At 41.8% G+C, this 12410-nt stretch overlaps 1 protein-coding gene across 7 annotated transcripts in view; it reads right to left on the minus strand.

The window, feature by feature from the left end:
- The window catches only part of GK (glycerol kinase), a 107496-nt gene that overhangs the window by 71442 nt on the left and 23644 nt on the right, over positions 1 to 12410 (minus strand). For all 7 annotated transcript variants that reach the window (XR_015728239.1, XR_015728238.1, XM_060694059.2 and 4 more), the window contains exons 3-4: positions 8197 to 8303; positions 7687 to 7764 (exon numbers count right to left, since the gene is read on the minus strand). Coding sequence is in view for 5 of the 7 variants with exons in the window: in XM_060694059.2 (XP_060550042.1) it covers positions 7687 to 7764; positions 8197 to 8303 (185 nt within the window). In the remaining 2 variants the exon portion in view is untranslated. The remainder of the gene's footprint in view (positions 1 to 7686; positions 7765 to 8196; positions 8304 to 12410) is intronic.

The raw sequence follows: 12410 nt of genomic DNA on the forward strand, positions 1-12410 counted from the left end.
AGGACTCACGGAAAGAGATTGAGCGGCGACTGGATGGATGGAGGATGAATCAGCAGAATAAGCTTAACTGACAGGATGACACTGGAGAGAAACAACGGTTTTAGTACAGCAGAGGCACGGAGAGGAAGAGTTGGTGGAATCCATGAGTAAATAACAAAGAGGAAGGAGCGTTGGCATCGTGGAGAGATAGAAGGGGACAAGGAAAGAAAGGAAACAGGAAGAGCCGCCATTGTAAATTACAAATAGAGGAAGAAGGGTGATTAATAGAATTGTGAAAGAAAGAAAGGACTATTATAAGATAACCGGACTCATAATCGGACTAATTTTTGGAACGGAACCCAAGAGGATAAAGTGGTGACAGAAAGACATTGAAAATAATATAACTTAAAAAGACTGTAGAAATTTGAAGAATAATAGTTGGAACAATATAAGAAATTGAAATTATGTAAAAAGGCTATTATATGAACATTGGAAAATAACAACAACAAAAACAACTTTAATATAAGAAAGTGAAATAACTCTTGAACAGTGTCTTGTAATATACCTATTAAGATAAATTACTCTCCCTTCACTCTTTTATTATCTTGCCATCCCGTCTTCCTGCTTCTATACTATCTGTTGAGTGCTTAATTAAGTTGTATATATTTGAGAAATAAGTTAATTGTTAATTAATAACTAAGTAGAATTTATTAAATAACGATTGTATATTTTATTAGGATATTAATTGAATATTAATTGCAATACAGATTTTAATATTAATTTACTCTTTATATGTTTAAATATAGATTTTATTTGATAGAGATTTAAGATTATTGTTAAGATTACCTCAATTAATTTAATTTTGAATATATGTCTTTTTAGGATAAATAAAATATAAGAAATAGAAGAAATAAGAAAATTTAAGGTATAGAATTAATAGTATAAGCTTCTTTTGGTTAAAATACTGGAAGATCTTTTTAGTGGGATATTATAGACCAATATAAGTAAAGATAAGGAAAACAAGAATAAGACAAATAGATAACAATAGTGGATGATAGTTTGGAAAAATATAGATAGGATTGTGAGAGATTAAAGAAGGATACTGAAAGAAATGACAAGTCTCTGTACAACAGTGTTAAAAACCGGAAAGAAAACTACATCAAACCCAACAATTACTATGGTATCCCCCTCAACTCAACAATCAACAGAAGGATTGTCAAAGACGGAAAAATCCATGGTAATTCCAACGATGCAGGCCATGCAAACCACCTTAACACTGATACAGGAGACAATGATGAAGATGCAGGAGAAAATGTCCAGTAACCATAATGAACTGAAAATAGATATCCAGTCTTTAGACGGCAAAGTGAATGACATTTAAGACTCAATCCACAAAAACGAACAAAAAATAAAGAACGTAGAAACTAAAGTGGAACAAAATGAAAGGAAACTGGAACTGGTAGACCAAAAACTGATGGCACAAAACAGAGAACTTGAAGATTCCATTATTCAGCTGGAAATGGACCGGGCAGCATTTTACCTGAGATTCCAGAATGTAACTGAAGGGAAAGAGGAAGATCTGGGACAGGTAATGGCGGAAATGATTGCAGAGGCCCTTCAGAGGGACAAGCAAGAAATAATAACAGAATTGGACGAGGTATACCGGGTTCAGACAAATTATGCTAGAAGACACAAGTTGCCAAGAGAGGTCCATATTAGATTTGCTAGAAAAAAAGTCAGTGACATCTTGTACAATACAACTAGAGAAGAACCAATGATATACAGGGGGAAGGAGGTCATAACATTGAAACAAGTCCCCAGGAGAGTAAGGGAGCTACGAAGAGATTACCGCTTCCTTGCTATGCAATTAAACAAAAGAAACATCTTATTTAGATGGACATTGCCAGAAGGAATGTTAATTACGTGGCAAAGGAAAAAAATAAAGATAGACAGTCTAGTAACAGCACAAGATTTCCTAGACCAACTGATAGGAATGGAAGAAGAACAGAGTAGCAAGGAAGAAACTGAGACGACAACCCAGGAAGAGGAAACTCCCTACCAACGAGATCTTAAAGAAGGACCTTTGGAGAAAAAGGACACAGAAGAAAAAGAGGAGAAAGAACAAAAGGAAAGAAACCAAGAGCACAAAGGGTCACAAGGGCAAATATATACTAATTCCTCTTAGGAAAATCAAAAAATGGAAGATTGGAAATTATTATCGATTAATGTAAATGGATTGAACGAGATTAAAAAGAGGAGACAGATATTCACTAAATTAGCTAAACAAAACATTGACATAATATGTCTCCAGGAAGTTCACATACGGAAACAAGATGAAAAGTACCTAGAATATAGTAAATTAGGGAAAACATTTATATCGCTCGTGGAAAAAAAAAAGAGGGGGGTAGCAATATATATTAAGGGAGGGATTGTCGCTGAACAAAAATATGCAGATCCCAAAGGAAGAACATTAATGATAGAAATAAAGAGAGGAAATTTACCAATATTACTAGTAGCCATCTATGCCCCTAATAAAAACCAGGAAGAATATTATAAAAAACTACATGAACGAATATGTAAAATGGAATACAGAAATATTTGTATAGTGGGCGACTTTAACGGGATAATAGACATAGAAAAAGATTACAAGCGTGGCAAAGATAATAATAAAAAAAGGGACAAACTACCTAAAACCTTTTTCAATTTGATAGAAGAATTAAATTTAATAGATATTTGGAGGACCCTACACCCAAATGAGAGAAAGTACACTTTCTACTCAAATCCCCAAATAATGTATCATGGTCCAGAATAGATATGGTCTGGGTAAATAAAGAATTAGGATTGGAAATAGAAACAGCAGAAATTAATCCCAACATATGGGTAGATCACAACCCCCTGGAAGTAAAATGGAGTATCCCAAAAAGAAAGAAGTTCTGGAGATGGAGATTAAATTTACAAGTTTTAAGAGAGAAGGAATATATAGAAAAGACAATGGGAGAACTGAAATTATTTTTTAAAGAAAATGAAAAGCAACATACATCCCGAACTAATCTATGGGATACAATGAAAGCTTACTTAAGGGGGATAACAATAACATATAATGCACATAAAAATAAAGAAAAATGGAAGGCACACAACATCCTTCAGGAAGAAATTGGAAACATGGAAAAGAAACTCCAACTAAGCCCAGGAGACAAAGTGGTTAAAGAGAAATTGACAGTACTGAGGCATAAAATCTGAGGTCTGAGAGAGAGGTTCCCTGGGCTTAGGCTGGTTTATTTTAATGCCAGGTCCATGGTTAACAAAGCTCAACTCATCAGTGAACTGATCAAGGAGGTAAATGCGGACCTGGTTTGCATTACGGAAACCTGGCTGGGCTTGGAGGGCGGTGTTCATCTGAACAAGCGCTCCATGGCTTAGGGCCAGGTTATTTGCGAGACCGCCTGCTGCTACCGATAACCTCCCACCGGCCAATACGCTCTCACAGAGAGGGCCTCCTCGGGGTGCCGTCGGTCAGGCAATGTCGGCTGGCGGCCCCCAGGGGGCGAGCCTTCTCTGTGGGGGCACCCACCCTGTGGAATGAGCCTCCTGGAATACGATTGATCCCGGACCTCCGGACCTTCCGTAAAGCCCTGAAGACGTTTTTATTTCATCAAGCCGGCCTAGCCTAAATGGTTTTTTAATTGGGATTTTAAATTTTATGGATTTGGGGTTTTAAATTTGGGTAGCCAATGATTTAATTCTTTTAATTATCTTAACTTTTGCATTTGTATGTTTTTTAATTTTGGCTGTTCACCGCCCTGAGTCCCTTCTGGGAGAAAGGCGGTATACAAATTAAATAAATAAATAAATAAATAAATAAATAAATAAATAAATAAATAAATAAATAAATAAATAAACAAACTCTGCCCGCCGGGTTTTCAGGTGCTACACCAGCCGAGGTCCCAGGGGAGAGGTGGGGGGGTGGCGGTTGTTATTAGGGAGGCCCATGGTCCACGGGAGGTCACTGCTCCTCAGATAGACGGATGTGAGTCCCTCCTCATGAGATGGGGACCACAAGGTCAGTTGGCCCTGTTGATTACGTACCTATCTCCCAGCTGCGTATCAATGGCCCTGCCCGGGCTGCTAGACGCCATATCGGGCCTGGTGGTTGAGTTTCCCAGACTTATTGTGCTGGGGGACTTTAACCTACTCTCCCTGGTGGGGGACGTCGGGAGCGGCCCGGGAGTTCATGACTTCCATGGCAGCCATGGACCTGACCCAGATAATACAGGCCCCGACTCATCAGGGGGGGACACACGCCCGATCTAGTTTTTATCTCGGAGCAGTGGCGAACTGAGTTTGGTGGGGGTGAGCCAGCTATTCAACCCGTCATGGACCAATCACTATCTCCTTAGGCTGGGCTTCCATTATGCCGCCCCCCGCCGCTGGGAGGCGGAATCAACCACCTGGTTCCACCCCAGGCGCCTGATGGACCCTGAGTGGTTCCAAACGAAGTTTGGGATTATACCTGTCTCTCTTTCCCACGCCCCGGTCGAGACTCTGGTGGATGCCTGGGAAAAGGCGGCTGCTGGGGCTCTCGACCAGGTCGTGCCTTTGCAATCTCTGACCTGACACAGATCCCGGTTGGCCCCTTGGTTTACTGAGGAGCTCCGGGAGATGAAGCGTCAGAGGAGAGGCCTGGAGAGCTGTTGGAGATCCAGCCGTTCCAAGTTTGACCGAGCACAGTTGAGATCTTTCACTCGATCTTATGTGGTGTTGATGGAGGCGGCGAAGCGTGTTTATTTCTCCGCCCTCATTGCGTCCACAGATAATTGCCCGGCTGCCCATTTTAGGGTGTCGTGCTCCCCTTTGAATCAGGGAGTGGGAGATGACCCTATGCGGGGGCGGGCAGAGGAGTATAGTCATCATCTGCAGAACAAGATCGCTCAGATTCGGGATGGGCTGGACTCCAACTGGTTCGGGCGGGGAGGTGATGACGGGACTGGTGATTTGGGATGAGTTTGATCCTGTTACTCCTGAGGAGGTGGACAGGATCATGGGGAAGCTCAGTACCTTCATGTGTTTGCTGGACCTGTGTCCCTCCTGGCTCGTTTATTCGGCCTGGGAGGTTACACGCGGCTGGATCCAGGCAGTTATTACGGCTTCCTTGGGTGAGGGGAGTTTCCTGGCCGTCTTGAAGGAGGCGGTGGTGAGACCCCTCCTCAAGAAACCTGCCTTGGATCCAGCTATTTTGAATAACTTTTGTCCTGTCTCCAACCTTCGCTTTATTGCGAAGGTTGTTGAGAGTGTGGTGGCACATCAGCTCCCATTGGCCCTGGATGAAACATTATATCTGGACCCGTACCAGTCGGGTTTCAGGTCCGGGTACAGCACGGAGACGGCATTGGTCGCACTGGTGGATGATCTCTGGAGGGCTCGGGACAAGGGACATTCCTCTGTCCTGGTCCTATTAGATCTCTCGGCGGCTCTCCAGATTATGGAGGCACCATATTACGGTGGTTCTCATCCTACCTCTCTGACAGTTGCAGTCAGTGTTGACAAGTGGACAGAGATCGACCTCGAGGCCCCTTACTTGCGGGGTGCCACAGGGGTCGGTCCTCTCGCCTCTCCTGCTCAACATTTATGTGAAGCCGTTGGGGGAGATCATCCGTGGTTTTGGGGTGCAATGTCATCTGTACGCTGATGACACTCAGCTGTACATCTCCACCACAAACCACCCCAATAATGCCCTTGAAGTGATGTCCCGGTGCCTTGAGGCCGTACGGTCTGGATGGGGAGAAACAGGCTTCGACTCCACCCTTCCAAGACTGAGTGGCTGTGGCTGCGGCATCCCAGTACAGCCAGTTAGTCCCATCATTAACTATTGGGGACGAGTCATTGACCCCCGCAGAGAAAGCTCGCAATTTAGGCATCCTCCTGGATGCACGACTGTCTTTAGAAGGTCATATAACAGCCGTGGCCAGAGGAGCTTTCTATCAGGTTCGCCTGATTCACCAATTGCGTCCCTTTCTAGACCGGGACTCATTACGCACAGTCACTCAAGCCCTCGTCATTTCCCGACTTGACTACTGCAATGCTTTCTACATGGGGCTCCCCTTGAAGTGCACCCGGAAGCTCCAACTGGTCCAGAATGCGGCCGCGCGAGTAATTATGGGAGCAATATGACGCTCACATGTAACACCTCTTCTACACGAGCTACACTGGCTTCCGGTGGCCTTCCGAGTGCGCTTCAAGGTGTTGGTTCTTACCTTTAAAGTGCTCCATGGTTTAGGACCTGAGTACTTACGAGACCACCTGCTGCAATCGATAACCTCCCACCAATCAATACGCTCTCACAGAGTAGGCCTACTCATAGTATCATCATTAAAACAATGTCGTCTAGTAGTTCCAAGGGAGAGAGCCTTCTCTGTGGGGGCACCTACTCTTTGGAACAAAATACCCACTGGAATACAAATAATCCCAGATCTACGCACTTTCCGACATGCCCTGAAGACCTTTCTGTTTCAACAAGCAGAGCTAGCTTAAACATCTAAATTCTATGCCAAGGTCTTAGCAGATACACCAAGTTGACTCAATTTATTATTTACTGTTTATAAAAAAAAAAAAAATTATTATATGTATATGAAATCTTAATCTGTTCACCGCCCTGAGTCCTTCGGGAGAAGGGCGGTATAGAAATTCAATAAATAAATAAATAAATAAATAAATTGGAAAAGAAAGGATATACCACTAGAGGAACATATTATTCAGAAAGTTCTAGAATGTGCCGAAATGAACAAATTGCTAGAATTAAACGAGAAAGAAGACTCAGAGTATTATACGGTGTGCGATGATTGGTACAGGTGGATTGATAACCAAATAAGGAATAGATAAAAGTTAATACAAATTTTAAGATGCATATAGGAATGTGGAACGATGAAATGTAAAGGTAGAATCAATCTAATCTGTGTATAAAAATAACACTGTCTGACTGATTGTACTGTATTGTAATATAATAAATTTCAATAAAAAATTTTTAAAAAAAGATTTCTTCATTTCTTAGGTCTATTCTTAACCCATATTCTTTTAGAGGGGCTTTATTCATTCGGAGAGCATCTCCTGGGATCTAACCCATAAAAATTGGATGTGCCCACAGCAATTCTATTAATGTATTTTCCATGCATATTAGCATTTAGAAAAGTTCTGTCAATGCTTGCAGCTTGTTCAAAATGTGCAATTTAGCGATTTACTCATATATAATGTAAAATTTATTTTGTATTACTATGGACATTTTGTACAGGCAACTAAATGAAAGAACACCAAATTAAAGAATTATGCTGGAATGAAATAATAAAATGTTTTTTTTTCTGTCCTTATGATTGCTTCTCATGTCTTGATTCAACAATCATTAAAAAATCTTGACATGATGAATTAATAAATTATGCTTCAACTAATCCATTCAATGTAGAACTTGATTAGTTTAATAGAACAAAAACAGCAGGAACAAATCCTTCCAAAGAAGAGAGCAAAACTGAGAATTTTTAGAGCTGCTTTGAAATGCAAAGAATTCTTTGGACATCTTTAAACATAAAGATAAAAAACAAAGACTAATATCTGGTGCAACATATTGTTATTGATGTTCATAGAACATATAAAATATATGTGGATATGACAAGAACTATATTAATTAAAAAGTATTTGCAACAGTTCAATAGACTTACTTACCAATAGCATTATACAGAGGTTCTCCAGTTTCTTTGTTCCAAACTACAGTTGTCTCTCTCTGATTGCTAACTCCAACAGCTTTTAAGAACAAAATAAACATTCTATCATTTTCTAGATAATTACAGATTTTGGATCACCAAAACCTCAGCAAAACTCTCTTTTCAATGAAATCCTTTCTGATTGCTCTTCTGCTATAAGCTCTTTGTACTTATCACAAGCCACTTCTGAGAGTAAAGAGATCATCCAGATTGAAGTACAATGTGGCAGAGAGGACAACATTGAGAGATAGGTATTAACAGAATTCAGCACACATATTTGCCCAAGCAAGTGCCTTCTGGCTCACTTAAAAAAAGTTTTTGATTGGTTATAATTCTAAAATATTTTTAGAATTTTAGTTTCCTTTAAAGTAACATCATTTATTCTCCATTCATCTCTGTAAGTTATATATATATATCACTTTCTCCTCTTGATTTGGAAGGATATTCATGATTATTATAGAATTAAAAATACCTTTTATGTTGGAAATGTCTATATTCAGCTGGTTCAATTTCTCACATGTTCTTTCAACACATTCATAGACAGACTGTAGTATTTCCTTTGGGTCTTGTTCTACCCACCTTGAAAACATCAAGGCCCACATTAGAAGTCTGACAATTGATATGATAGAGTCAACAAACCACAATGGCTCGTTCGCTTCATTGCCTTAAAACGGGTGTCAAACTCGATTTCATTGAGGGCCGTATCAGGGTTGTGTTTCACCTTGGAGGGCTATGGTGGGCGTGGCCAGGGATGGTCATGGCCATGGTGAGCATGACACAGGACTTGTGTCGGGCGGGAGGGCACCTGTGGTGGCCAAGTGCTAAGGCAGGACTTCCCTCAGACTCTCCTCACTCTCATTATACTCTCCTTCCTTCCTTCCTTCCTTCCTTCCTTCCTTCCTTCCTTCCTTCCTTCCTTCCTTCCTTCCTTCCTTCCTCTCTTCCCTTCCCTTCCCTCTTCATTCTAATTTCTTCTTCCTTCCCCTCGTTCCTTATTTTACCTTCTTTGCTCTTTTCCCATCTTTTCTTCTTTTTCTTTGTCATTCCTCTTTCCCTTTCTCCTTTCCTACCCTCCTTCTTGCATGCTCAAATGCAAAAGGGGAAACATTTCTCCTTTTGTTTTGTTTTTAGTTTGTCCACTGCCAGCCAAAACGGGGCGTGGGGAGTGGTGTTGATGCTAGTCGATTTGAAAAGAATGAAACCATCAAGAAAAGCCAGCTTGCTCACGGTTTGGCTCTTTCCTCAAGAAAAGAGTTAGTAGAAGTCAACTCCATTGATGAGCAGGGAAATAGAAAGCAGGTGTGGCAATTTGATTTTAGTTGAATTATGTGTGTAAAAGCTGGGGATGGAAGATAATGAAGTAATATGACAAACAGCTTCAAGGATGAGGGTGCAAGTAGTCAAAAAGACCTCAAGGGAAAAAAATTCAAGGCCTGCTTGGGTTGACATTAGTTGAAAAAGCAGATTTGGACCACCAAACACACAAAGAGAGACACAGAGAGAGAGAAAGAGAGAGAGAAAGAGAGGCAGAATCCAAGTCAACATAGGACTCCAGAAACCTCAGCCAAGCCACCAGTCCCTTTTCTGTGACAAGTAGAATATGTTAAAAAGGACATGTTTAATTACCTCTCTGCAGAATATAAACCAGAAAGGGGGTAGGGGTGGGAATATGATTTTCTGAATAATCTCAGAAAGAAGAGAAAAAGTGAGTTGAGAAGCAAGTAAAGAAAAACTGACTGTGGAACAACAAGGCAAATTGCAAGGGCTTCTTGAGCAAAAGTCACAGCAGGAGGATGCAGAGGGAACCCCAGGGGAAGAAAGAAAAGGAGACTCAGCCCACAAAAGGCAGTCAAGGGAATTGCCCAAGCAAGGAAAGAAACCTTTCTGGCTATAGGGAAAAAATGACAGGTGCAAATTAGAAAGTGCAGTGAAAAGTTGGAGTTAGAAAAAGGCTGAATGAGAGAAAGGAAAGAAATGCTGCTAAGGAGAAGATCATCTTGCCTTGATCATCTTGCAAAATTCTGATAGACTAAAGCTGCCTAAAGTTGAGTCTGCATAGCCTCAAGGATCCCTTCTGTTGTCTTCTCTGCCACCAAATCAGAAGTCTTGCAGTCCAATGTTTAAAGATAAATCATCCAAATGCTGGAAATGTCACCAGTTGCCAGGTTCATATTACCATATGTGGTGAACATGTTCAGAAGCTAAAAACTATTGGAATAAAATTAAGATATGGCTGGAAGAAATGATACAGCAACGTACTGATTTAAAACCAGAGCTGTTCCTACTGGGTATCCTCCCAGAAAAAATTAGTAAAGAAAATATCTATTTGATTATACAAGTAATAACAGCTGCAAGGATTGTTTATGCACAAAATTGGAAAGCAGAGAAAATACCTTTGGAAGGAGAAGTAATTTAAAAAAAATTAGACTCTGCAGAAATGAATAGATTGACTTTGATGATTAAAGAAAAAAGATTCAGAATAGTTTAAGATATGGAATCAATTTTACCATTGGTTGGAAAAGAGATACAAATAAGTAAATTAATAGTCATGTATAAAAAATGCTACAATTAGAATATTGTGTTAGTGATGAACTGTTGTAATGGACTTGGTGAGAATGAAGATAGAAGAAACAACAAAAAGAAGAATTTTTGGAGACAACACCGAGATGTCACATAGAAGGAATGACTGATTCATTAAATGTTTGTCTAAAAAATAAAAAAAAAACTTTTTTTAAAAAAAAGAAGTCTTGCAGTCCTCTCAACGAGTGTCAGTGAAGCAAAATTAGGGATCAAAATTTCCCAATTCAGAAACCTCTTGAACCTGCCAGTGCAAAGAATTATATCATGTGCCCAATTTCACTGCCTTAAGAAATTGACCCTGAAAGAGGGATTTCCTTTCAACTTTATTTCAAACTTCCTGTTATCCAGTCCAGTTTGTTTTTTTAAACTCCTTTTCTCATTCCTATGCCTTCCATATTTCTTCTGTGACAGTGTGTCTCCCTGCACCTTATATTTGGACTCTGCTCTCTTTGGCCACCTCCTTTTTTGAAAAAATGCTTTCCTGACCAATTCTTTTTCTTCTGATTGCTGCCTGTGTTCCCAACTATTTTCTTTCCCAACTATTTTCCTGCAGCACTCTGGAAGCCAAAATGCAGAGGTCACCCGTGACCCCCCCCCATGCCTGTTTTGGGCCTGAACGGTATCTTGCACCACTCTTGCAGCCAAAACAGGGCACATGGAGGCCACCCGCATCCCTGTGCCCCATTTTGGGCCTGGACGGCCTCCTGCACCACCATGGCAGCCAAAACAGGGCATGGGGGCTCACTTTGGTTAGCAGAAGCACCATGAACTGGTCCTTTGCTATTTTCAGGTCGGCCCTGTGGGCCAGATGTATGCACCCCATGGGCCCCATGGGCCTTGAGTTTGACACCCCTGCCTTAGAAGGAGATGACCATTTACCAACAATAGTTTCATTGACTATTAACCAGTTTCCTAAAAGCAGAATGACTGTACCTTTTTTCAGTTAATTCTTCCTACAAAAACCTGCAAGAATGTTTTATTCAGACAGAATATAAGCTTATATTGCCAGGTAACATAGCATAAGTAAGCCTTAGTGAATAAAAACCAAACATTATCTTTCACTGTTGGTTTTAGAATAAGAAAGACATATCAGAAAATAAAATCCAGTCAAAGACATCTAAAATATAAAAAGTGTGTTGTAAAGTCAAAAGGTGTGTCTCTTATATATCATGATTCCCTAAAAATAAAACCTGGGCTTATTTTCTTTTGGGCCCCAAAATAAACACTAGGGCTTATTTTCAGGGGGTGTCTTATTTTTTTCACATAGGTAGCTGTGCAGCATGTCTGGCAGGCTGGAGCCGCCGCCACTAGCCAAGGCACAAGGTGGGGCTGGGCTACCTGCCTCCTGTGTGAAAAAGTAAGACAAAGTGAAAGACAAAGTGTAGGAAAAGGTCTGTCCAAGAAAAAGAAAATGGAATGGCAGAAAGAGCCAGGTGAAAAATCATACCCTTCTGCCCACCAGGTCGCTTCACCGGAGTTTCAATCCCGCTTCTGGGGTGGAGGGCAGAGCGAGGCACACAGGCAGTCCGTCTCCTGTGGAGACCTTTCCATCCTTCCTTCAGCCACAGCCCCCCTCCAGCCCGCAATGCCGCCCATCTCTCTGTGGGCCCTGTCCAGATGGGTGGCAAAGAATACTGTTGGGGTGGCGGGGCCTGCAGAGCCCTGATGCTGATGGGGTGAGGAGGCTGCAGCACAAGTACCAGCCAGGGCAACCAGTGGTAGAATGAGAGTGGTGGCAGGAGACGCACCATTGGCCACCGCTGTGTGAGACAGGGAAGGGGCTGCAGGCTGGCTGATGAATGGACTGAGCAAGGCAGAAGGTGGGGCAGGGGTTGCGCCATGCCATGGCCCCCGTGCATTCTACCCTGGTTGCCCTGTGTTCTCCTCCAGCTCCATCCCTGCCTCATGCCTCATCTGGTCCATTCGGTGGCAGTGCTGAAGAACCTCATCAACAGCTGGGTGAGATGGAGAAGGGGCTGCTCTGGCTGCTGCCGCCACCGCCTCACCCCACCAGCATCAGGGCTCTGCAGGTCAGATGATGAACGGACCAGGCGAGGCAGGAGCTGGAGCAGGCACCATGCCGCAGACCCTGCACGCTCCGCCCCT

The sequence above is a fragment of the Pantherophis guttatus genome, chromosome 5 (assembly GCF_059756535.1).
Source record: "Pantherophis guttatus breed Tessera chromosome 5, ASM5975653v1, whole genome shotgun sequence".
In the NCBI taxonomy this organism is placed as follows: Eukaryota; Metazoa; Chordata; class Lepidosauria; order Squamata; family Colubridae; genus Pantherophis; species Pantherophis guttatus.